Below are 26,463 nucleotides of genomic sequence, written 5' to 3' on the forward strand. Positions count from 1 at the left end.
TCCTACACTTAGAGCTCAGGTCAGTCAGACTGGCCACATCTTAGGTGCTCACAAGCCACACGTGGCCAGCATATTAGACAGCATAGTTCTGAAGACTAAGCATTGGGAATTTTTTTACTGGATAGGGAATCTGGGGATTAACTGCTATCCTTTGAAATTGCTGCTTGCAAGCCTGGCCCTTGGCTAGCATGTGAGAACTTGGATTTGGGGAGGGTTCCCACCATTCCCAGAGAAGAATGGTTGGTGGTGCATTAAGCAAACAGTATGACTTATGCTGAGCATATGTTTTCTTCCTGGGAGTTTGGAATTTTGGTATGTGCCAAGCAGAGGGTGCTTATGTGCTGCTGCTGCTGCTAAGTCGCTTCAGTCGTGTCCGACTCTGTGCAACCCCAGAGACGGCAGCCCACGAGGCTCCCCCGTCCCTGGGATTCTCCAGGCAAGAACACTGGAGTGGGTTGCCATTTCCTTCTCCAATGCATGAAAGTAAAAGTGAAAGGGAAGTCGTTCAGTCATGTCCAACTCTTCGCGACCCCATGGACTGCAGCCTACCAGGCTCCTCCGTCCATGGGATTTTCCAGGCAAGAGTACTGGAGTGGGGTGCCATCGCTTTCTCTGGTGCATATGTGACCAGCTCTCAATAAAACTCTGGACACCAAGTATCTAATGAGCTTCCCTGGTAGACAACTTTCACATGTTGCCATAATTCGTTGCTCAAAGAATCAAAACTTTAGATGAAGTGCCTTGGACCTGGCCCCTGGGGGGTTAGTATTTAACTGTGCCTGTGCCAGAGGAGGCTGGAATAACACACAAGACAGCTGGGGTTACCAGCAAGAACTTTGGACTACAACAGTGAAGTGAAAGTCGCAGAGTCACGTCCAACTCTTTGCGACCCCATGGACTACACAGTCCACGGAGTTCTCCAGGCCAGAATACTGGAGTGGGTAGCTGTTCCCTTTTCCAGGGGATCTTCCCAACCCAGCGATCGAACCCAGGTCTCCCGCTTTACCAGCTGAGCTACCGGGGAAGCCCAAGAATACTGCAATGGGTAGCCTATCCCTTTTCCAGCGGATCTTCCCGACCCAGCAATTGAACTGGGGTCTCCTGCATTGCAGGTGAATTCTTTACCAACTGAGCTACTGGACTAAGATAGACTTGATACAAATCCTGGCTCTTTCACTTCCTAGCTGTGTGATCTTGAGCAAGCTTCTTCACCTCTCTGAGCCTCCATTCCCTTTTCTGTGAGATGGGTGTAAATAAAAGGACCTACCTTGGAGAGAAAATGCTGAGATCATGTTTGCCAGGCACATGGCCCAGGGTCAGGCATGTGGAGTGCAGGCAGCGGATGCCGGGACAGGCACTGGTCAGTACGGAAGCCGTTCCAGGGACCTCTCACTCACTTACCTCCAAGGATGCCATGCAAACTACTTTGTTAGCATGGTAGAAGAAAGTGGGCAGCACATCAAAGATGGTTGTTTCTGAGAGTATTAATTTCTACAGGAAATGGAGAGGGAAACGAAGAAGGAAAGGGGAATGCTAACAAATTCCAACCAGCAGTCAGAGGAGGGGAGGGGTAGCAGCAGGGAAGGTAGGTTGGTCGTGTTGTTATCACAAAATGCTGCCAGGCCCCAGGCCCATGAGACCTGAATGTGCAGGCGGTTCTGGGGTGACTGTTCCCAGGGTTCCCAGCTCTAGCCATAGAGGGGGTGCCTGGAAGCTTGTGAATGAGGCAGATTTAGGGGGTGAAGAGGGGGCCCTGGGAAAATGAAGCCAAGACCCAGCCATGTGAGTGCTCGCAGCTTCCAATAAGCTCCATCACATGTGGAGTTCAACATCATGCCTCCTGAGAGAGCCTTGCTGCCTTGCCATCCATCCTGCAGGACCAGCCTCTCTCAGAGCTGCCCCTGGGTCCCTCAGGCAGCCCTGACCACACTGAACTAAACCACTGGTGCTCGTGACTGTGCCCTGCATCCGAGCGCCAACCCATGGAGGGCAGGGAGAGCCCGCTTGCCCACCCCCAGGCCCCACTTGGGCCGTGGCGTGTGCTCTGTGCGACGTGGAAGGATGCAGGTGGCCTCACCTTGAGGTTTTCTGGGCAGAACTGGTGGCCATACATGTCGATGGCAGATAGGAAAATGGACTCCACTTGGTTGTGCCTCAGCTCGTAGGAGGGGAGGTGGGAGGCAATCAGGACCTGTGGGGGGACGGGATGGAGGGGATGGAGGGGCTGGGGTGAGCCATCCTCACAGGGAAGATGCCAAGGGCCGGTCCTGCAGCAGAGAGGCTGTGCATGCGGGGAGCTGGGTGTGGTGGAGGATGGTGCCCCGGGAGCGGCGGGGACCACAGCCGGCCAGCCTACCTGCCTGGCTCTGAGAGCCACCTTGCAGTGCTCGCTTTTGCTCAGCTGGGTCAGCTCGTCAAGGATGGAGGTCAGCTCATCGGACAGGGATGGGTCTGGGCCACAGAGCTCATCCTTTTGGGAGACAGAAACAAGATCCAAGGGAATCTTCTGTTCCACCAGAAGGAGACAGGCCAGCACTCACTGGCCCTCGGCTGGAGGTCCAGCTGCCCCCGCCAACCTCCCCAGTCTAATACATAAACCCTCCACCATTCTCCACTGCATTTTCACTCACCCATGCATCCGCCCCAAAACATGCCCTAAATTCCTGGCACAAGGGGAAAACAGAACCAAGTCTCTGCCTGCATCACTATTAATGGCCAGCAGGTAACAAGTATTTACTGTGGCCAGGCAAGCAGCTAGACCCTTTCATTTCCTCAAATGTCCTTCACCCACTGAGAAGTTACTATATGATACCCATTTTACAGATGAGAAAACTGAGGCTCAGAGAGGCACTGTGCCTTGCCCCCAGGCTACCAAGCACATGCAAGACAGAGTCGTATTTGAACCCAAGGTTCTCCTATCCTTAGGCCCTCTCACGCTTTCCTCTGCACGTCTCTGCCTGACTTAAGGGGCTCAGTTTCAGAGAAGAGGGATGAGGGGAAACAGAAGCAGGTATGAACAAAGAGTAAGGGCTATGTGAGTCTCTCGGGCAGGTGTGCAAGCCAACTCTAGGAGCCTTGGCATGGGGGGAGCATCTAGGGCCTGGAGACATCCTGCCAGAGAGAAGATATAGAGGTGAAACCTGCCAATGAGGCAGGGATGCTAGTTCCTATGGGCAACCCTCCTCTCTGCTTCTGGAACAAGGGACCTTTCTGCTGGAGACCAGGGCTGGGCGGGACCAGTCTTTGCATCTACTCTTACGCCCTAAATGCAACAAGGGCTTAGGAAAGGCTGAGTCGATGCTCCCTCAATACCCACTGAGACAGAACAATGACTGCTGGGACCCTGAATACCTGGGCGTCACGCCCCCACCCCCGCACCAGGCTGTTCTCCAGGCAGTCACCAGATGGTGGGGCCAGGGCGGGGGGGTCATTCTTTTCTACCTCTGCATGTCCCTAATTAGAATGAGCCCACATTTTGTTTCTATCATCAGAAAATTTGTTTAACGTATTAACATTTCACACACATACACAAGCACACAAGCAGGTCTGTGCTGAAGAAATCTCATGGGAAATTATTCTCAACCTTCTCTGCCTCCCAAATTTTGATTTGGTTTGTGTTATCAAATGGTGGTGACATCAGTCTCTATCATTCCCCTGGCCTGTGCCTCCAAGGACAGCATGGAACGCAGGCACTGTCCAACGGCCAGGCTGATGGTTTTCTAAGACGAGAGTTCCCTGGTGGCCTAGAGGTTAGCATTCCAGGCTTTTACTGTCATGGCCCAGGTTCAATCCCTGGTCAGGGAAGATCCTACAAGCTGTGCAGCGTGGTGAAAGAAATAAATAAGAGAGGAAAGACCCAAGACAAAGTTTGGTATGAAGTATTTTAAAATCTGGCTACCAGAATCTTTCCAGGGAAAGCCGGTGGAGCCCTGTCCAACCATGGGGAGAGGACGCCTTTTCCTGCTTACAATCAGCATGATCACCAGCTGGTTCTTCTTGGCCACCTGTGAGTGGGAGAAGATGCAGTCCAACACCTGGGACATGTCTGGCTTCAGCTGCTCCCGGAGGTTTATCACACACTTATCGTAGTGGGCTGTAGGGGACAAGAAGCCATGTGGGGTAAGGCTCCGGGCCCCAGCCCCCGTGGACTCATCACCAGTGCCTGGGGTGGCGACTCTTGCCTTGTTGGAAATGGTGCTCAACCAGCAAGTATTTCCGCAGGAGCTCCAACACCACCGCCTTCATGTAGCCGCGGGCCCCGCTGCGGTACCTGGAGAGGAGGAGAAGGCCGCTGAGTGACCAGCTCCGTGTCCTGGGGTGCCTGCTGTCTCCAGCAGGACTTTCAATACTTGAAAAAGGAGTTGAGTTCAGCTCAGTTGCTCAGTTGTGTCCGACTCTTTGCGACCCCATGGACTGCGACATGCCTGGCCTCTCTGTGCATCCCCAACTCCCGGAGTCTACTTAAACCCAGGTCCATTGAGTCGGTGATGCCATCCAACCATCTCATCCTCTGTCATCCCCTTCTCCTCCCGCCTTCAATCTTTCCCAGCATCAAGGTCTTTTCAAATGAGACAGTTCTTCGCATCAGGTGGCCAAAGCATTGAAGAGAAAACACTAATAATCAATCTGGAGGAGGACTTCCCTGATGGTCCAGTGGCTGAGGATCTGCCCTGCAATGCAAGGGACATGGGTTCGGTCCCTGATCTGGGAACTAAGATCCCACATGCTGTGGAGCAACTATGGCTGCAAACCACGACTGCTGAGCCCGTGCGTCACAACTAGAGAGTCCGTGAGCCGTAAGCAAAGATCCTCATGACGCAATGAAGATCCCGTGTGCCACAGCTAAGACCTGACACAGCCAAACAAATAGATAAATATTTTTTAAAAAGAATCTGGAGGCTGCACCCTCTAATCCGTAGGTCTGGGAGGGATGCATGAGTTGGTCCATCTGTGCTAACTCTGCCAGTCAGAGACAGTGACGACTTGCCCAAGGTCACACATCCCACCAGAGGTCCCCAGAGAGAAGGAAAAACAGTCACAGAGCTGGGATGCTGAAAGGGGTCAGCCTTGCATGAATGAGTGAAGACAAATATTTTCAATTAACCATCCAATGGATAAAGACAATTTGAAAAATAAAACTTGAAAGACATTTACCAAATGATCCCTGTGTACATTTCACTTTCCTTTTAAAACCAAATGGTAACCTGGAGGTTCCTTAAACTATTTCCTCTTCTAAACCATTTCAGAACATAAGGAATGGGACGCTGAGTTTCAGGAAAGTTGAAACTGGCACTGCCCCAGCAGCAGCAAGTGACGTTAAAGGAAAGTACGAACCGAAAAGGCTCCTGTGTTCAAATGTGATTTTCAAAAACACACACACACACAATATAGGATATACCTCTGAGATTTATATTTAACACAAAAAAGAACCTGCTAGGGAATTTGATCCATTTATCATTTGTTCATACCTACCGGTCATTTGTCCTATACTGAAAAAGGATGGATTAGGGTTAGTGCTGGAAGAGTTCTGGGGAAAGGATTAGCCCTTGGCTATGGAATTCTCACTTTATGGGGAATCCAGACGCAAATCTCCTTCCTCAACTGCAACCCTATATCGTCAGTATGAGTCCTCACAAACCAAGGAGTGCCCTGAAAAGAAGGGCATTTTCCTATAGCCATCTGTCTTCTGCACCTCGTATAGTTTTTGGCACGTGGCTAGTATGTGCTGAATTAACTCACTCCAGTCTGAAAATGTTTGAATTCTGTCCAAGAAGGCAAAACTTTCTTGCTGGGTAGGGTTTTCATACAAAAGGGCTGTTCTTTCTATCATCAGAATAGTTCTCCCTGCTCAAGAGCTATGAAAGGCAAAATACAAGTTCTTAAAATTCTTTTAAAAAGTTCTTACAAAGATGGGACTACAGACCCCCTTACCTGACTCTTGAGAAATCTGTATGTGGGTCATGAAGTAACAGAACCAGACATGAAACAACTGACTGGTTCAACATTGGGAAGGAGTATGCCTAAGGCTGTATATTGTCACCTTATTTAACTCATATACAGAGTATATCATGCGAAACGCCGGGTTGGATGAAGCTCAAGCCAGAATCAAGATTGCTGGGAGAAATATCAACAACCACAGATACGCAGATGATACCACTCTAACGGCACAAAGTAAAGAGGAACTAAAGGGCCTCTTGGTGAAAGAAGACAGTGAAAAAGCTCGCTTAGAATGCAACATTTAAAAAACCAAGATCATGGCATCTGGTCCCATCACTTCATGGCAAATCGAAGGGGAAAAACTGGAAGCAGTGACACATTTTATTTTCTTGGGCTCCAAAATCACTGTGGACGCCGACTGCAGCCATGAAATTAAAAGATGCTTGCTTCTTGAAAGAAGAGCTATGACAAACCTGAACAGCATATTGGGTTTCCCTGGTGGCTCAGCTGGTAAAGAATTCGCCTGTAACGCGGGAGACCTGGGTTCAATCGCTGGGTTGTGAAGATCCCCTGGAGAAGGGGACAGCTACCCACTCCAGTATTCTGGCCTGGAGAATTCCATGGACTGTATAGTCCATGGGGTCGCAAAGAGTCAGACACGACTGAGGGATTTCCACTTCACTTCACTTCAAACAGCGTATTAAAAAGCAGAGACATCTCTTTGCTGACAAAGGTCCGTATAGTTGAAACTATGGCTTTTCTAATAGTCATGTACAGATGTGAGAGTTGGACCATAAAGAAGGCTAAGCACTGAAGAATTGATGCTTGAATTGTAGTGTTGGAGAAGACTCTTTGAGAGTCTCTTGGACAGCAAGATCAAACCAGTCAGTCCTAAAGGAAATCAACTTTGAATACTCATTGGTAGGACTGATGCTGAAGCTCCAATACTTTGGCCACCTGATGTGAAGAGCTGACTCATTGGAAAAGACCCTGATGATGGGAAAGATTGAGGCAACAGGAGGAGGGGTGGCAGAGGATGAGACGGTATCTAACCATCACCAACTCAACGGACATGAATTTGAGCAGCCTCTGGGAGATACTGAAGCAGAGGAGCCTGGTGTGCTGCAGTCCATGGGTCGCAGAGAGTTGGTCATGACTGAGCAACTGAACAAGTTCTTTACCAATTCCTCCTTTGCAAGGATCCCCCAAATCACAAGAATAATTTCTATAATCATTTACAGCTTACTAAGTCATTTCATTCCACTGTCTCATAAGCAAAGCTACCATGAGGACTTGCTGTGTTTTAGCACTTTACAAAAGTTAATCTACTGGTAATGCAAAATGATTCAGCATGTGAAGTGTTTTTAATTCCCATTTTACAGACCAGCAAACTGAGACTTGGAAGTAAAGGACGTTGCTTTGTTCTTCTGTCAGGCAGGGCTGTGCCAGGGCTGGAACTGGGGTCTCAGACCCCAGGCACTGTCGATTGGTTTGAGCCTGCCCTTCAGATAGCAGCACCCTGGGGCAACACGTGGATGAGAAAGTGTGACCACCACATCCCACGGAGGGCCCAGGACTCACTTCTGGACCAGCTGTACAATGCTCTGGGTGTTCATGAAGAAGACCTCCCGGTCAGCCTTCCGCTGCAGGGTGGCCGCGTGGCAGTCCAGGATGGTGGCTATCTGAGCGGGAAAACAGGACAGGTCTCGCCACTCAGACCACACAATCTGTCCACCACACAGCAGTCACTGGAAGGACCCACCACAGGTTCCCACGCGTTCAAACACCCTAACCCAAAGCCCTCTGGCCCCCCAGAAACAGCTCTGTGTGCCCCACTCAACGTGCGGCTTGAGGACTAAAGAGTTCGGGACGACAACAATCACACAAAGACTTATGCATGTTCACACCATCCCTCTTCACAAACACTCCAGGGAAAGAGGAGAAGGGAATTTCCAACACCAGGGCGCACGAGGATGCCAGATGGGTCCTGTTTTCACAATTAGGTTGAATGCTATTGGCATACTGTATTTAGCAACAAAAATACCTCGAATGAAAAACCTGCATCAATAACAAACTCCCAGAAGATTCCAACACGTGCAATTCTCCACTGGGGTCCTCGAGAGCTTTGTTTTCATTATTTCTTAGTTGAGCTAGAATTCATACGCTATCATATTCCCCTCCTTCCTTTTAAAGTGTCTATTTAATTCAGTGGTTTGTACTATATTCAGAGAAATACGCAACCACCATCACTAATTTTAGAGCATTTTCATCACTACCCAAAGAAATCCTAGAGCTGTGGGCAGTCACTCACCCCTGCCCTGAGCCCCTGGCAAATACTAATCTACCGTCTCTTCTCCACAGATCTGCCAACTCTGGACGTTTCATATAAATGGAATTGGGCAACGTGAGCTTTTGTGACTGGCTTTTTTCACTGAAAATCAAGTTTTTAAGGCTCATCCCCAGGGTAGCATGAATCATTTCATTCCTTCTTATGGCCGAACAATATTCCAACTTAGAAGCTGACTGCTGGGAATAAGCTGACTTACACTGACCTCGAGCTCCCCAAATTACTAACTCATGGGTGGAGGGTAATGGTGCAAGGAAGCCCTTCTCACCAGACCGAGGGCATGAAAATAAAAAAGAGGGGACTCTTCCAGATGTAGGTTTCCTTTAACATGCTTGATAAAAGCAACCCCCCCCCCCCAAAAAAAAGAACAAAATGAGGCCACTGCAGAATTATTAGAGATTTCTGATACTCCCCAGGAATGGCTTCCATTCTTAGAAAATATGATATATACGTAGAGCCCCACGACTGTCACCCTACACAAACCCGAGGAGGAAGAATCAACACTACACACCAGCGAGAAAAACTCACAATCTCCTCTCTTACGTCAGCCAGTGTAGTTCTGGAAAATGCTGACTATGCGCACCAACCACCTACTCCTGTTCCGAATCCGAGGACTACTGTTAACTGCTTATGTCCATCTAAAACTGCTGTTTTGGGGGGAAATGCTGGGATTCTGCAGAGAAGGCGTGAGAGAAAACTCTTTTTAGGCCCCAGCATCTCGGGCTGTCGGTGTGGGTCTCACAAAGCCTGATCTGATGAGAGGCTGGAGGTCCAGACTGATGGGGGGCTGAGCTCCTGGCGGGTGTGGTCCTACCTGCTGGCTGGGGAACTGGCACAGCACCGAGGTGATGTTGCTGGCGTACTGGGCCATCACCCTGCGGACGGCCTTCTCCACAGGGGCGGGGATGCGGCCCGACACACTGGTCATGATCTCCTGCAGCTCCAGCAGCGGCAGCGACGGGTGCCGGAGGGTCCTCAGGAGCTTCTGCACCCAGTCCTTCAGCTGCAGCGGGACCAGAGCGTCAGCCTGAGGCCTGCAGGGGGCGTGGGTGCAGCCACCCAGCCCGGGGTGGGGGTCGCCCGACACACTAAGCCGTCCAGGCCCCGTGCGCTCTAGCAGCCAAAGAGCTAGACCTGGGAGCCTCTGGAACAGTCCAGGGTGGAACGGCCCCGGCCACTGAGTGGGAGGAACACCCACCCGGCTTCCCCACCCAGGACGGCCCCACTCCCTATCCTGGGCATCCAAACTGCCAGCCTGGTGTGGGGTCAGGACATCAGGCTTTGCAAAGCACAGATGTTTGTGGGATGCTTGCTTTGTGGCAGATGCTGTTCAAGGACCCAAATGGACCTGTTCTCACTTGATCCTCAGAAACAACCCTAGGGAGTAGGTATAATCGGTACTCCCATTTTCCGTTTGAGGATATTGAAACAGAGAGGTTAATTAAGTTACCCAAAGTCACCCAGCTAGTAGGAAGCAATGCCAGGATGCAAACTCAGAAACTCTTAATAGCTGCACTGCCCTGCTTCTGGGTCACTGGAACTGTTGATGGTTTTTGAATGGGAAGGAGAATGTTGTCAACCCCGTAATGTGGTTGTAAGGTTTGAACTTGAAATCATGCACACACTGGCAAGTACAGAGGCTAAAAAAAATGTTGCAATGCTGGTAATTAGGCAGCCTAACATAGGGGCTAAGCACACGGACTCTGAAGCAGGAGGGTCAGGGTTCAAACCCCCTTTGCCTCCTTATGGGTGAAATAGGCAAATTTTGTAGCCTGTGTCTCAGTTTCCTCTCCTATAAAATGGAAATAGTAAGAGTTCCTACCTCTCTGCTGTTGGGAAGGTGAAATGACTTAATAAGTGTTAAGTGCTTAGTGTGGTAGCTGGCACACAGCGTGTACCAGGCTAGAGCTGGCCATTATCACCAGGACCACCATCGCTGTGATGGACTGTTCTGGGATAGAAGGTGATGGAGCAGTGGTTTTATAGCTACTGATGTCGAGTTCAGCAGCACAGGCCCTTCACAGAGGGCTGCAAATTTGAGGACTTACTTCTCTACAGATAAAGGGACCCTGGGTGAACAGAGTTGTGTCTCTGGACAAAGTCGCTTTCTTACTGTCTCTTTAAGAGATGACCCACATCGACTCTTCTCTTACGGTGTGAACACTCTCAGTGTTGAGCTGAACTGCATCCCCAAAGGCAATGTAACCTTTACACCAGTTTATAATCAGAGAAACAAACTGAGGTCTACAGTGAAACTGAGGAATCCCCTGAGAACAGGGCCTTGATGGAAATGACAGACTTTCTCATTTCTTACCCCAATAAAGATCTCTGGGATCTTTGGGCTGTTCACCTACCCTGCACACGTGACCCACCTTGATGCTAAAAATAGGCTCTGGCAGACAGTAGCCATTCATGATGTTGGTGAGATTTTCCAGGACGCTGTGAAAAACCTGGTGCAGTTTCTCTCCGAGGATGGGCAGCGTTGGCTGTGAGGGGAGCTCCCCCGCAAACGGCTCAGCCTGATGGGACACAACAGGAGCCAGAGGTCAAGACCACCGTGGCCTCCGAAAGAGCCGGACCAGCCAAGGGCCAAGGCAGAGCCACCGACACACGGTATGTACGCCACACACACACAGTGTGGTTAGGATGAAGCCTGAAGGGGCGGGGGAACAGAAGAAAGCATCCTACTGCAAAGTTAAAACTGCTCACACACACGCCTGTTTGAGGGTTCCAAATCTTCCCCTTGGTAAATACCGTAATCAATTATGCATTCCAAATAATTCTGGAGAGTGTTAGATGTGATTGTCTTTTTAAAAAAATGTTCACATGTAGAGGTCAGGGGAAGTCATTGCGGCTTCTACATGAGTTAACTTGAATTTCATGCTAACTAAGCAGCCTGTTTGTAGCCAAACATACACTGGACATCTGCTTTAATTATTAAAGAAAAGAGCACACTGACCAGAAGTACAGAAAGTCCATGTTAAAAATAAAGATGAGTATGGCTGAGTCCCTTTGCTGTCTGCTTGAAGCTATCACAACCTTACTGATTGGCTATACTCCAATACAAAATAAAAAGCTAAAAAATAAATAAAACAGTGATGCAATGCCTTCCCTCCTGGGATGCCAACGCTGGTTCTCCTCTGAGGCTAGCAGGACTCCCTTCCTGGAGGCCAAGGCCATGGTGACTTGCTATGCACATGCTGGTCTGATTTTTTCCTTTTCGTTTTTTTTTTTTTAATCTTATAGGAAAGGCTTCCTGATTTGTTTCATGTTCATTGCTGCGACAAAACTGCGCTGAAAACCATGCTTCTTGGGAGCGATTCCTCAGAGTTATCGATAAGGTTGTCTTCCAGGCTGTGGTCCTCAGTTTGGCTCAAATAAAATCCTTTTCCTATTGCTGATTATTTTTGCTGACAGATGTTTTTGTTTGGCTTTGTTTGCTAACCAATATCATCTCCCTATTTTTCTATTTCTTTTCAGCTTTGCTCAAATCCTAAAGAAGAATGCCTAGCACAGAGAAAATTTAGGAAACTCTCATACAAATGTACGTGCTTTTTGTAAATCATAAATATTTGGCCTTGGAGGATTCTCAAACAGAAAGCTCCCCAAAGGGACTTCCTTGGTCCAGTGGCTAAGGCTCTGTCTTATAATGCAGGGGGTACAGGTTTAAATCCTGGTCAGGGAACTAAGATTCCACATATTGTGAGGTGAGGCCAAACTTTTTTTTTTTTAAAGGGGCAACACTGACTTCATGCATTCATTCATCTGTTAATTTATTTTACAAATATCCACTCAATATGGAGTAGGAAATGCCAATCCATTCCAGTATTCTTGCCTGGAAAATTCCAGGGACAGAGGAGCCTGACGGGCTACAGTCCATGGGGTCGCAGAGTCGGACACAACTAAGCGACTGAGCACATCCACTCACCACCGGCCGTGTGAGGCACTGGAACCTGGGAGCTGGGGGCGTGCTATTCTGCTGGCCCAGAACCCTCAGCTTCCCATCCCGTCCACTCCGCTCCCAGCCCTGCAGGCTCCTCTTGCCCTTCAAGATCAACTGGAGGGCTTCCTCTCTTCACAATCTGCTGCTGCTTCTCCCTCTGGACCCCCAGCGCCAGTGGCCAAGGACGGTCCCTCTGATTGAGCTGAATTACAAAGATTTATCTGCCTGTCTTTCTCATAGGCAATCATGAGCCTGCTGGGACTGGAGGCTGGGTTCCTGTCTCCAGAACCCAGCCGGGCGGGAAACGTCTGCTAAAACGAATCGCAAGGTAGACACAGATTCATTTCCTGTTATCTAACAAAGCTCACTCTATTCCTAGCTTTGGGAACCCTTGAAAGACAATAATGAAAAGAAAGAGGAGAAAACAAATGAAACTGATAGGATACTTTGGAGAAAAGAGACAATTTTTTTTTTAATGCTTTTCTAGCTTTTTTTCTTCCTGGGCATATACGCTAATTATTGTAGAGAAAAACAAACATTACCTGCATGAATGGGGAGCCACCTCCCCGCATGCCTGGCTTACTGTAGGAGGGCAGGTCACTTCACGTCACGGAGACGTGACAATGCTATATAGAGCACTGCAGGGAAGAGGGCTGCATCACAGTTTACAGGAAATGGGAGGACGAGCCCTGTGCACATCTGGACGAAGGTTCCTCTGGGCAGAGGGAGCTGGCCCCGAGAGGGAGGAGTCCAGGGCATGTGATTAAGGGGGAGAGGGAGGCAGAGGGTGAAGCCAGGGAAGAAAGCGGGACACAGCCCCTGGGGGACCCTGAAGATCATCGGAAGCACGTGGGTTTTGCTCTTAGTGGGATACTGAGGAGGGTGTGGGCACAGGCAGGCACGTTCCTGTGCCCATCGTGGTGGGTGAGGCTCGAGGGCCAGGAGCCACCGGCCTGTCCGGCTCACCGAGTAGCTGTGCCGGGTGTCACATACCGGGCGCACTTTAGAAGGGTCATCGAGCTCCAGCCTGGCCACCATGCAGCCAGCTTCCAGAACAGCCCCCGGGCGCCTGATATACTTCACCCGGCCACTTTCCTGCACGTTCAGGGTTGTGGTCATCTTCATGACCTGTTTTGCACAAAGAAGTGATTTCTACTTAGGTGGAGCCCCTCAGGTCTGGCCTGGGTCACCCCAAACTAGCAATTCTGGAGCACAGACCATGTCACTTACAAAAACGACCCTGTGGGCAGAGTTCAAGTGCAGTGGGGAGAGAGGGGCAGCATTTACACAATCTATTGTGTGCCAGGCACAGCGCTGGTCATAAATCTTTACCGTCTGCAAAGCCAGTCAGGGAGGCTGGTGTTCACTGTGCTCATTTTACAGTGGTGGAAACTGCTCCTTATTTCCAAAGGAAGGCCTTTCTCTTAGAAACACAGCTAAATCATAGGATGTAGGGTGATTGATACCTATCTTCCTAAAATGAGGTACATTTTATGACGGGCTCCTTTTCTTAAAGGCAGAGAGAAAACCCTCTGGGGAACGAAGAATGTGCTTCCAGTCCAGTCATCAGCCCCTTTAACTGGTCTGAGTCTGGCCCTGTGGACATGATGAATGTTGTTAGCATGTATGGGCTTCAGACAGACAGGACCATCCTGCCCTTTGCTCAAAAGTTCGTAGCTTGGTCACTCAGGTCAGCCAGGCCTGGGCTGGACCCCTGTACCCCACCCATCACTCTGTGATCTCTAGCACATGCCGTCTGCTCTCTGAGCCTCAGTTTCCCTAACTGTAAAATGGGGGGTGGGGAAATGACAGGCTTGTCTCATAGGGCACTGATAAGGATTAAGCCACAGGGCGCACAGCAAGCGGCCAAGAGGTGTGGGCTCCCACCACTGCTGCAGCTTCATTACAAAATTCTTTCTTTTCCTTGGCAGCAGAGAATGAGCAGGTTGGAATCCTGGCTTTGTGTGACCTTGAGTGAGTTTCTTAGGCTGCCTGGGTCCCATGTCTTCCTGTGCAAAATAGAGGTTCTGTTTGGGTCCAACTCATGATTGCCAGGAAGGTTAAAGAAGGAATTAAGACAGAGAAAATGCTTAGAAGGGTGCCTGCCACGTGGTAAGTGCTTTGCAGGTGTTGGGTTACCACTTTTTAATTGTCAGCATCATTATCATTTACCAGCTGGGGAGGTATACATTTTTTGAGATTTTTTTTTTCCCGTGGAATAAGGCAGGGAACTGGGGCTGAACCCCCCACGTAGTGGCTCTGTGAGGGATCTGCACGAGAGAGCTCAGGAGGAAGGGGCGGTCTATTGGCTTGAGTGCAGCAGCCTGCCCAGAGGGTCCTCCCTTGGGGCCCCACCCTGGGGGCCAGCTCTGCAGTCACCTCTATCTCGGCGTAGCTGCCCCCAGCTTCAACGTGTTCCCCGTCCGCCACGGCGTACTTCACCAGCTTCCCAGCTGAAGGGGATCTCAGGACTGTGGGATCATTCTCCTTCTCAAACACGCACGTCTTGTTACCAATGGTGATTCGGTAACTGGAGGAAGAAGGAGGTGGTGGGGACACAGGAGGGCACCATCTACCAAGGTGCCGAGTCAGGCTTCTGACAGTGTCTTCCCTCCCTAACAGCAGCCGGGAGCATCACCCTGGGATGGTCTGAGCGACTCACTCCACTCTTCCCAAATAGTGTTGACAATTACCCCAAAGACTCTGGGGGTGAGCCGGGGTGGGGCCCCTTCCTGGCAGAAAACTAGCTTCTTTTCCCTTACGTAATTCCAACAGGCTCTGGCACAGAGAAAGCAATCAGCAATATCGATATTATTCAATACATACTGACCCAGGGAAAGGCTTCTTATAACAGAACCGCTTCCCTGGTGGCTCAGATGGTAAAGAATCTGCCTGCAGTGAGGAAGACCTGGGTTCGATCCCTGGGATGGGACGATCCCCTGAAGGGAATAGCTCCAGTATTCTTCCCTGGAGAATCCCCATGGACAGAGGAGCTCTGGTCCAGGGTCGCAGAGTCAGATATGACTGAGACACTAACTCTTTCACTTTCTGTAACAGAACCGGGAAGAGCATGCCCCATGGGCAGTGCCTATAATCACCCTAAATATTCTTGGCAGAGAGAACACGGGCTAAAAAGAGGTAACACAACGCCAATCTGGGGTGTATCTTGTCTGCCTTCTTCCATGGACTGGGAAAGGAACCTGCATTCCCTAACTGGAGCTTTTTCAGGTCTGGGGCCTCTGGAAGCCCCACCTCCATCCCTCCCCCACTTTACTCTTCTTGGCCTGGGGTCTTTGCTGCCTGTCAGCGGTGGGAGTAGGGGTTTGTGTTTCATTGTGTGAGCTCGGGCTGGTCAGACACCCCAGAGTAACAGGGTCTCTGTCTCGTGAGGCTCCCCACACTGAGCGCTTCCAGGTCACCCCATGCTCCACCCACCCTGACCCACAGCAACCTTCCCTGCTGCCATCCGCTTGTTCGATGTGTCTCTTTCCCAACAAGACTCCATGAGTCGTGACCACGGCTCTCTGCTGACACCTAGCCTGACACCTGGGGTAAGTATTGAGTTGGCCAGAAAGTTTATTCGTAGATAACATCTTATAGAAAGACCCAAGCAAACGTTTTGGCCAACCCAACAGATGATCAAATAAATAGCCATTACCCTAACTGGATAACCGCATCTTTCCCCAGCCCTGCTCCAATGGGTGTGGACACTGCAGCTCAGACCCGGAGCCGCTGGGACTCAGTGTACACCTCACAGGCTGCGGAGCTGGAAGCCCTGAATCCGTCCACATTGCTAGAAAAGGGATGCCTAGGGACCTTCCATGGATGCCAACCTGCAGCCTGGGATTCCACCCTCGAGATGAACCTCCCAAGAGCCCCAGAAGGTCCTGGAGAAGGTGCCTTGGCTGAGAGCCTGAGCCTGCACACAGACCCCACAGTGGCAGGGAGCTGGCTCGGGTGTCCCTGGCCACACACCTGTCCACCTCCTCCTTCATGTAGGTGGTGTAGCTGTTGCCGCTGCAGGACAGCAGTAGCCCCCCATCGTTGAGCCGATGGGCGTCGATCTCGATGTGAGAGCCGTTCATGATGAGGACAAACATGGTCGGAGACTGCCGGGCCACCTGTGGGGACAGGTTCTGCCCTTGAGCCGTGGTTCTGCTCGCATACTGTGAGGGGTTGAACAGTGTCCCCCCAAGTCCACGTCCTTCCCAGAACCTCGGCATGTCACCTTACTCAGAAACAGGGTCTTTGCAGACGTAGTCAGTTAAGGAGGGACGCGGGCTTAGGGTGAGCCCTGAATCCAGTCTGACTGGTATTCTTGTAAGACGAGAAGAGACCCAGACAGGCACAGGGTGATGAAGACAGACACAGACACACTCACAGGTGGCCATACAAAGCCAGAGGCTGGCAGCAATTGGAGTGATAACCTCTAAGCCAGGGAACACCGAGGACTGTCCACGACCACTGGAAGCTAGGAAAGGGGTGGTTCCTGGGAGCCTAAGAGACCACGGCACAGCCAACACCTTGATGTTGGACTTCTGGCCTCCAGAACTGAGAGACAATGAATTTCTGGTGAAACTGGTGAAGACACCGGTTTATGGAACTTAATTATGGCAGCCGTGGGAAACCAATACATGCTCTATTATGCCTTGTTTGTGCATGAGGTCCAAGCCTACGGGTTCTGTACCCAAAGCCCATAGGTTTCAAGGTCATGGAACTGCAAGGGGTGTCCCGGGAGCAGGCATGAGAAAATCCATTGCAGGGGTGGTGTGTGGCAGAAATAAAACTCCCTTGAGCCCCCAGAGTGTTGGAGACATCCAAGAAAGAGAGACCTTTACCTTGAGGATGTACTTGACGCCTCCATAAATTAATTCCACGTCCACGATGTTCAGCAGAGAGTCTGCAGGGAGGACTTGGCCCCTGGGAGAGAAGACAGACCTGCAGTGAGTCTAGGAGAGACCAAGAACTCTGTGGCCATCCATTCTCTGGATTTTGAAAGCCACCTGCTCTTTGCCTCTCCTAACCATCACCACGGCTGGTTGATAAAGTCAAGGGATGGACAGTCCCAAGGAACCTGATACCCCTTAGAACTGAAGGGAACTGGTCTTGCTGCAGGATATGAAATTTCAGAAGGGCTTCCCAAGATGCAAACTCCATGCTGCTGCTTCTCGGAAGAAGTCCTTATGCGGGAATCCTGCCACCTGCTTGTGAAAGAAACCAGTGCACGGACAGGGCCTCTGCTGCTGCTGTTTAGGTGCTTTGGTCATGTCTGTCTGTGTGCAATCCTATGGACTGTAGCTTGCCGGGCTCCTCTGTCCACGGGAGTCCCCAGGCAAGAATACTGGAGTGGGTTGCCACGCCCGCCTCCAGGAGACCTTCCCAACCCAGGGATCAAACCCAGGTCTCCTGCACTGCAGGCAGACTCTTTACCGCTGAGCCACCAGGGAAGCCCATATTGTGACTCTATTACCGTTCAAAAGTATATTGTCTGGGACGCCCCTGGTGGTCCAATGGCTAAGACTCAGCGCTTACAACACAGGGGACCTGGGTTTGATTTCCAGTCAGGGAGCTAGATCCCACAGGCTGCAACTAAGACCCAGTGCAGCCAAATAAATAAGAATATTTTTTAAAAAAGCACATGATCCAAGGACTAAAACCTTTCATCCTTCTAGTTCCCTTTTGGTAGTCTCCTTTGCCCATCACAGTGGTTTTCAATGGGGGCGAGGCAGGGGGAGGGAGATTTCTGCCTCTCCCGAGAGGACAGATGGCAGTATCTGGAGACACACTCGATTGTCCTGACTTCCGGAGGAGGAGGAGGGGACGCTTTGGATGGGCTAACGTCCCATCTGGCACAGGTCAGCCTTCACCACAAAAGATGACCCAGCCCCAAATGCCAGTGATATAGAGGCTGGGAAACCCTGGTCCATCCTAAGAGGGACCTCCTGGCCATCTTCATGGGGTCCATTTCACTGGCCACCTGATTCATTTATAGAGGTGACCTATAACCTGCTTTGCTTCTCAAGGTCACATCTTCCTCTCTGAACTCCTGCCTGTTGTCACTTAACTTACACAAGTCAGCATGAGTATGTACGTGGCTGTCTGTAGGATGACGGCTGTCTTGGCCTTGAGAACCCCTCTCGTCCCCCCACCCCAATCATCCAGCCTCTTTCAGGGCAGCCCAGGTGTATCTGAGGAATTCTACAGAGGCAAGCACGTTGGAAGGACTGATGCCGAAGATGGAGCTCCAATACTTTGGCCACCTGATGCAAAGAGCCGACTCATTGGACAAGACCCTGATGCTCGGAAAGACTGAGGGCAGGAGGAGAAGGTGACGACAGGAAGGCTTCACTGACTGCGGGGTGACTGATTTGCACCCAAAGAACACGTGTCTACCTTACTTGCCACAACACGTATCCCAAGAGGGGAAAGAAGTACCCCTACGCCCTACCTTTCCAGTGAATGTAGGAAATCCGTCATGCATGTTCTAAACATGGAGTCGGCCACGTTCAAGGCTCCGCACACGACCCCGAGCATGATATCTGGCTTCTCAGCCTGGGAGAGACTCTGTGCGTCAGTATCCACAGGGACCAAGGCCACAGGGAGCCGGGGGAGGGTGGTGGTTCCGGGACCCCCAGGGGAGATGCATGCAGCCCTCTACCTGCACTTTCTCGGCAATGAGGTTATCCAACCAGCTGGTGTCAATGTCGTTGCTCTGAAAGTTCTCAGTCTCCAGAAGGTTGGTGAGATATTCCACAGTTGTCCTGAAGTCGCCCCGGATGGATAGTTCCTTCAAAGCCACCACCATGTTCCTTGAGGGGAAGTCACACAGACTGTTTTCCCAATTCACATATGTGTCATCAGCTCCAGCATGGTTCCCAATGAGCCAGAACCGTAGAGAAGAGAGTGTCCCAAATCAGACAGCCTCCAGCATGGACTGGGCCAGTGACTAAACCGCCCAGGCCTCAGTGTCCTCATCTGGAAAATGGGGGGATAACCCTGCCTTCTCACAGGTACTTGGGGATTCAAATGAGACAACCCATATAAAGAACATGGTCCCTGATCAGTAAATGTTAGCCGTTATGAAATGATTAATTAGTGATTATAATTGTTATCAACCTTGCCAGTCACTTTGACTCTCTCTCCTGCTGGACCTGTCAAAATCCCTCAGTGTCCCAAGGAGGAGTCATTCTCTAGCTGTCCACCCAGCTGCCCAGTGTGCCTGGGGTGCACGGACAGATGGCTGACACCCGTACCCCACTCTGCGCAGGGCAGCCGCCAGCTTGGCTGTAACCACCTCCTGTTTCCCAGAGGGGCCCCCTCCCATCAAACACATGTCCAGTCTAAAGGGCAGAAAACTCCTCTCTCTATGAAATCAGGGAGAGTGTTATAGGGGAAACACACCAGATCATATCGCTTTTACATGGAATCTAAAATACGACGCCAGTGAATGTACTCACGAAACAGGAACAGACTCACAAACAACAGACTTGTGATTGCCAAGGGGTGGGGGTGGGGGAGGGATGAGTGGGAGGCCGGGGTTAGCAGATGCAGACTGTTATCTATAGGATGGACAAACAGCAACGTCTTACTGTATAGCACAGAGAACTGTATTCAATATCTTATGATAACCCGTAACTGAAAAGGATATTCTAAAAAAAGAATGTACACATATATGTGTTTAACCGAATCACTTTGCTGCTGCTGCTGCTGAGTCGCTTCAGTCGTGTCTGACCCTGTGCGATCCTATAGACGGCAGCCCACTAGGCTCCCCCGTCCCTGGGATTCTCCAGGCAAGAACACTGCAGTGGGTTGCCATTTCCTTCTCCAATGCATGAAAGGGAAAAGTGAAAGTGAAGTCACTCAGTCATGTCCGACTCTCTGCGACCCCATGGCCTGCAGCCCACCAGGCTCCTCCGTCCATGGGATTTTTCAGGCAAGAGTCCTGGAGTGGGGTGCCATTGCCTTCTCTGAATCACTTTGCTATACATCAGGAATTAAGACAACACTGTAAATCAACTATACTTCAATTTTTAAAAAGATGTAGGTGTTTTGGCATTTGAGGACTTCTTTGTCAATGTGGATTTCTCGGGGAACTACTTAAGAGACTTAAATTTAAAAGAGGGCCCCTGCACCTTTTTTTTTGTTTTTAAATAAAAAGCTATAGCACTCAGCACCTTTTAAACTCCTGGAATCACCTTGAACATTCTTTGGATCACCTTCAAGTTCAACCTGTAACAAGCTCAAGATCAGTGACCTTGGTGAACTGATTCCATGTATGTTGTCACAGGTCTCAAACAAGGGAAGAGGGCAGATTGTGTTCTTGGACTTTGGCATAAGGTGTTTAAGATAAGGTCTGCTCTTCATCCCCTTAACTGCTCTGCGTCTGAACCCACAGGCTAATAATTTCTAGTTTCTCAGAGGAAGGGGTGGAAGGAAGGGAGGGAGGGAGATACTAACGAAATAGCCTCTTCCCGGTTCTCCCCCCAGGAGAAGCAGTGCCCAAACTGGGAATCTGTAAATTCGTGTAAGCCACCAGTCGCAGCCACGCTGAAGTAACCCCATACGTTCTTGCTGCTGCGGAAATTCAATTCTTGGACTGTTCCGGAGCTTGGCTTAAACCCCTGCAGCCCGGACAGAAAAAGCAAAACAGAAGAAATTATTACTCCAGATCTATTTTCATCAGAATTAAATCCTAGGAAAACCCAAGAGCCCCTCCCACACCCCAGAGCTTAGTGTGATCAATAAAATATTGATACTTGTCATGAGCAGTGCAGGTATATCCATGTGAGCACGTCAAGGCGTGGAATTTTTATTCTTAAAAAAAAAAGTTGAAAGATAACAACCGAGTTGGGGACCGGTAATCACCTGATGGAGCTGAGCGACGGTACCTACTGACTTTATGTGCTTGCCATTGTCGATCAGAAAATGTTTATAAGAGGAGAGGGATTTCCAATTCTAGACTATGAAAAGTCTGGCAGATACAGAAATGCAACGTTAGCCCTAGTTGATGCTAACGCACACATAAATTCCCTTTGTGAGAACGACCCACCCCCTTCTGAGTATAACTCTGGTAAAGGGGGAGAGGTGGGTTTGATGCTCTGGCCGGGATTGCCTGTAATAAAGGCTTTCATTTTGGCAGACATGCTTGGAGCCGAGAGACGCAAAGTTTCAGGTGTCTGGGTTTTTTCTATACGTGGTCCTCCATCCTGTGAATAAGCCATCAACTCCCTAAAAGTCTCCCACTTTGCCTGCCCACCACTGGAATTGATTGTTTGCTCTTAGCCAAAGATCCCAAACTAATACAGTCACCATAGGAGAGAGGGGATAAAACTTCTCTCATCCCAAGTTTCTTGAATGAAGTCATTAAATAACTAAATCGTCGATTATGGTGGTTATGTGACAACTGTTAGTATACACGTAAACTGTGACAGACGCTAGCTGCTTGGTACTTTAAGGCACAAGTAAGAACAAGTCACAGAGGGACTCCTTAGACCAGGGGTCCCCAACCACTGGGATCTAATGCCTGATGATCTGAGGTGGAGCTGATGTAATAACAATAGAAAGAAAACACACAATAAATGCCATGTGCTTGAATCATCCGCAAACCATCCCCGCCCCCCACCCTGGTCCACGGGAAAACTGTCTTCCGTGAAATCAGTCTCTGGTACCAAAAAGGTTGGGGACTGCTGCCTTAGACTGTATGTTGTATGTAGTCAAAAGTTCATGGGGCCAGAAATCCAAGGATCTGCGCTCTAAACCCAGCTGCCCGTCCCAAAGGTGGACATATGTGACCTTTGCAGTGCACCACTGGGACTCGGCCCTGGACTCAGCAGGTTCTGGGCATGAGGCGGGTCGCCCCACCCTCTGGAGCTGTGATATAGGGTGACAATGCCCAGAGGCGTGGCTGTCCTCTGACACACCAGGCATCTGCCTGGTGCCTGGCACACAGCACCTGTGGATGAACCCTTTCATCCCTTCCCTTCCCGCATTTCAATTTCCTTGTCTGTAAACTGTGAGGTCTAGGCGTCTCCTCCAGGCTAAGGTTTGGGGTCTGCCCCAAGCTGGGAGGTTGGAGGTGGTGGAAACACAGGCCCCCTACCACCACCCCCGACTTGCCTCATCTGGGTTTTCGCTGGTGATTCTGGCTGCAATGACGTGGCCTCGGGCAATGGGAGGGTTGCTAGGGGTCTCAAAAGAAATGGGCGTCATCCCCCACGGGGACTCTCCGTACAGAAGCCGGATATCCTTCAGCCGGTGCAGCGGCACACCCATGGCGATCTGAAATCAAGAAGTCTATCCCGTGAGAGGGTCAGTCCTCGAACCCAGAGCACAGAGCTAGAGGGACAGTGAATGATTTGGAATATACTGAGCTCCTCCTGGGGCCACAAGATGGTACAACATGGGAGACGCAAGGAAAGAAAGAGACAGCTTGCCTCTGCCCCCTTGGAGCCGTGTCCTTGGGCAAAGAAGCAACAGTCACAACACATAATGAGCATCAGATAAAAGTTACAGACTCTTAATAGCTGGGAGGGGAGGGGAAACAGCGTCCAGATGCAGAGCTAAAGGAAGTTTTGTGAAGGACGCAGGGAAAGCTGATCTGGAGGAATGAGGAAGAAGCGGATGACGGAGGACATCAGCTGAGCCAAAGGATCACACTGAGTCTACTGGGTCTTAGGATGTGACCTACTCAAAGGGACCTGTGGCATATCCCACCAGAGTGTGTGAGTGACTCCCAGCAGGAAGCAATGACCAGGCCAGTCCAAATGGAGGGAGGTCTGACCTAAGCAGGACAGGAGACCCTCACCCCCAGCTCTGGGCACAAGCCCCCGCAGGGCTCAGAGCCCGTCTCCTTGCCTGCAGCTGGGCAGCGGGCAGGTTGACATCCGCAATCATCTCCGTGCAGGGATGTTCCACCTGTAGGCGGGGATTCAGCTCCAAGAAGTGGAAGCTGCCGTCCTGGCTGTAGAGGTACTCGACGGTCCCCGCGCTCACATAGCCCACCGTCTTGGCCAGGCGCACGGCACACTGCAGACAAGATGGGGAAGAAGAGGGTGCCGGTGGTTTTCTCGGGGTAGGGGGGGAAACATCCCGGTTCCCTGACCGAATGCAGGCTGAGGACCTGCAGTGTGTAAATGACCTCAGGACCTCAGAGATCATAGCTCAATAAACCTGCATGAGGCTGAATTCATCTCCTCCCTCCACCCCCTGCCCCTTCATCTCCTCCTGGACACCCACTCCACTTTGGCAACTTGGGCACTGAGAGCTCTCGCTGGTGCTCAGCTGAGATGCCTCCCCCACCCAAGCTCCCCAGAGCCCACCTGCTCCATGAACTCGAACACTGCCGGCGTGGCAATGGTGGCCGGCGCCTCCTCTATGATCTTCTGGTGCCTCCGCTGGATGGAACAGTCGCGCCCGAACAGGGACACTGCGTTCCCGTACTGGTCGGCGAGGATCTGGACCTCCAGGTGCCGGGCGTGCTGGGCCAGCTTCATGAGGAAGATTGGCGAACCAGGGGTCTCGCTCTGCACCTGAGGCAGGAGGATGGCAGGGTGGCAGGCTCTTCCCTGGGAAAGCAGAGCTGGAGCAGGAAGCTCTCCAAGGAGAGCACGCAACAATGGCAGGGATGCCCACGGTCTTGTTGAGCTTTTAGTGTTACCTTTTCTCAAAGGTATAACATTCTCAAAATCAAATATGATCAAAAATACATAATGTAGAATATGGAGTAAAAATAAGGATTCACATGGAATTACTCGTAAGACAATTAAAAAAGAAAAGAGATTGCAGTAACACACGGGAGGATCCCACTTCTGTGAAAAATAATATAACAGAATTGTGGAGACTTCCCCGGTGGTCCAGTGGTTAAGGCTCTGCCTGCCAATGCAGGGGCCACAGGTTCGATCCCTGGTCTGGGACGATCCCACACGCCTCAGGTCAACTAAGCCAGCGCACCGCAACCACCGACCCGCATGTTCCAGAGCCTGTGCTCCGCGACAAGGAAAGCCACCGCCGTGAGGATGCTCGCCGCAACTAGAGAAAGCCAGCACGCAACAACGAAGACTTGGCACCGTCAGAAACACACAAAGTAATTTAAAAAATCTAGAACTATATGAAGGTCTGTGCAAAAGTATATACTACAGGAAAAGTACTGGAAAGAAACCCAGTGGCTAACAGGAGTCATGCTGGTTTTGTTTTTTTTTTTTTCCTTTTCCAGATTCTTTTCCCTTGTAGGTTATTACATAATATTGAGTATAGTTCCCTGGGCTACACAGTAGGTGCTTGTTAGTTATCTATGTTAAATGTAGTAGTGTGCATATTTTAATCCCAGTCTGCTAATGTATTCCTTCCCCCACCCCCCAGGCAAAATGGTTTAAAAGTAGAAAACCAGCTACAAATAAATAAATACACAATTTGTTCCAACAATAAAATTGATCATCTACAAACATTAAAAATACTGAAACTGCTAAACTGTACAAAATATTCCATCTCTCGATAGACAAATAGTCACAGATAGATATCCTCACAAACAGGTATCTCTGAAATCCTTTACAGACACACTGGTCCATAGAATCAAACATCTAAGGAAACAGTGTATAGATCAACCCAAGCCCTGGACTTTTGCGAGTAAAGATGAATACATTCGCTTTGCAACAACACAGCAATATTTCAGCTCCCCCACGCATCCTCTCGGTTGTGACACAATAACATTAGTGGAAAGAATCTGGTGGCCACCAACCGAAGAAGCACAATTCCCAAAGACACATGGGAAAACACACAGCGTGAGGAGCTCACTTGTCTGAACAGGATGGGGAAGTCCTCAGCAGTCTCTGCCTTCCGGATTCCTTTCCCTCCGCCACCTTCAGAAGCTTTGATCATCAAGGGAAAACCAATTTTTTCTGCTGCCTGAGGGCAAAGGACAAACAGACCTCTTTAGAGGTTTAGACAGTTTCTGCTGGTACCAGGCTTATGAGAAGGTTCTGGCTCCGGGTCCCCCCCACCCCCCCACCCCTCCAAGGATATGCATTTACCTCCAAGCCTTCATCTACATCTTTCACGCAACCGTTGTTGTAGATGGACTCTGGGATGCTGATCCTTTGCCCTTCCTGTAGACTGTGTTCCGCCCACTCCACCGTCAGACCTGGAGAGTCACAGAGGAAACAGAATCCTCCCCAAAACAGCCTAGACACGACCCAGTGCCTCTTCCCACCACAGCACCTCTAGACCTGGCCTCTGGGCGAACAGAATTCAGACACAGTCCTTCAGTTTCCCACTATGCATTTTCATTTCCTTAAGGACCAACTCAACCCTGAATGGGAAACCAAGCTTAAGACAATTCAGATTGAGTCTACCAAGAACAGCCATTGATCTGAATTTTTTTTAAAAAACCCCAACTCTATCTTTTGGAGTCATTTGTATGTCAATCACTGCTTTCTAAAATCCTATGAAGATTTCAAAAATAAACAACAACAGACAACACAAAAACAAACTTTTCACTCCAAATTTAAAATTCAATCTTTGTAGGAAAAAATCAAATTGTTTAGAAACTCTTGAAATGTTTTCCTGTTTTTTTTAACCTATTCTAAAAATTCCACTTTTAGGAATTTACCCTAAAGAAACGATTAAAATGTACATAGAGAGTTAGCTACAGGATTATCAAGGCTTTAAATATTTTCATATTTAGAAAAAAATTAATTGGAAACAACCAAGAGTATAACTACAGGGGACTGTTAGTAAATTAAGGTACATCTGTATAATATAATCCAATGCAGGCGCCTGAAGTGTTGTGAAGTATATTTATTGACACAGACAGACTAGTGAGGAACCAAACACATCACAAACTGTTAACTGTAAGAGCTCTGGCTTTTAAACGGATGTGCCTAGAGAAAAGGCTGGAATAATAAAACACATGATTGAAACCAGGTCATTGGATTATAAACAATTTCTATTTCTTTTCCTTACACTTTTCCTATTTTCTAAGATGTCTACAACGATATCATACCACTTTCTTGATAATTTAAAATTTTAAATGAAAGAATTAAAGAAGCATACTCCTGTCACCCTTCTGCTCTCAAGATTGGGCCCAGGTGTCCTCCCCAAGTGAAGTTCAGGGCCCCTTACCACTTCCGCTCCAGGGCAGCGTTGGGATCTGCAGAGTCTGGGCCACGATGGTGGAGGCGATCTTGTCTCCCAGTGCCCACATGGCCTCGCTGGGAGGGCCTGAGGGGTGGGGCAAGGGGGA

The 26,463-nt window shown here is 49.8% G+C and overlaps 1 protein-coding gene across 5 annotated transcripts in view; it reads right to left on the reverse strand.

Moving 5' to 3' along the window:
- Positions 1–26,463, reverse strand: part of ACACB (acetyl-CoA carboxylase beta) — a 132,606-nt gene that overhangs the window by 38,945 nt on the left and 67,198 nt on the right. For 4 of the 5 annotated variants that reach the window (XR_011250012.1, XM_069558243.1, XM_069558244.1 and 1 more), the window contains 21 exons: positions 26,343–26,441; positions 25,253–25,362; positions 25,017–25,127; positions 23,546–23,755; positions 23,082–23,252; positions 22,344–22,505; positions 20,685–20,848; positions 18,886–19,036; positions 18,676–18,779; positions 17,066–17,147; positions 16,203–16,348; positions 14,607–14,757; positions 13,221–13,355; positions 10,657–10,803; positions 9,099–9,287; positions 7,519–7,619; positions 4,182–4,270; positions 3,969–4,093; positions 2,357–2,470; positions 2,078–2,191; positions 1,402–1,491 (listed from right to left, as the gene is read on the reverse strand). Coding sequence is in view for 4 of the 5 variants with exons in the window: in XM_069558243.1 (XP_069414344.1) it covers positions 1,402–1,491; positions 2,078–2,191; positions 2,357–2,470; positions 3,969–4,093; positions 4,182–4,270; positions 7,519–7,619; positions 9,099–9,287; positions 10,657–10,803; positions 13,221–13,355; positions 14,607–14,757; positions 16,203–16,348; positions 17,066–17,147; positions 18,676–18,779; positions 18,886–19,036; positions 20,685–20,848; positions 22,344–22,505; positions 23,082–23,252; positions 23,546–23,755; positions 25,017–25,127; positions 25,253–25,362; positions 26,343–26,441 (2,765 nt within the window). In the remaining variant the exon portion in view is untranslated. Of the gene's footprint in view, positions 1–1,401; positions 1,492–2,077; positions 2,192–2,356; positions 2,471–3,968; positions 4,094–4,181; positions 4,271–7,518; positions 7,620–9,098; positions 9,288–10,656; positions 10,804–13,220; positions 13,356–14,606; positions 14,758–16,202; positions 16,349–17,065; positions 17,148–18,675; positions 18,780–18,885; positions 19,037–20,684; positions 20,849–22,343; positions 22,506–23,081; positions 23,253–23,545; positions 23,756–25,016; positions 25,128–25,252; positions 25,363–26,342; positions 26,442–26,463 lie in introns of those variants that run through there. The other variant, XM_069558247.1, reaches the window with a different exon arrangement.

The sequence above is a fragment of the Ovis canadensis genome, chromosome 17 (genome assembly GCF_042477335.2).
Source record: "Ovis canadensis isolate MfBH-ARS-UI-01 breed Bighorn chromosome 17, ARS-UI_OviCan_v2, whole genome shotgun sequence".
NCBI classification, from domain to species: domain Eukaryota; kingdom Metazoa; phylum Chordata; class Mammalia; order Artiodactyla; family Bovidae; genus Ovis; species Ovis canadensis.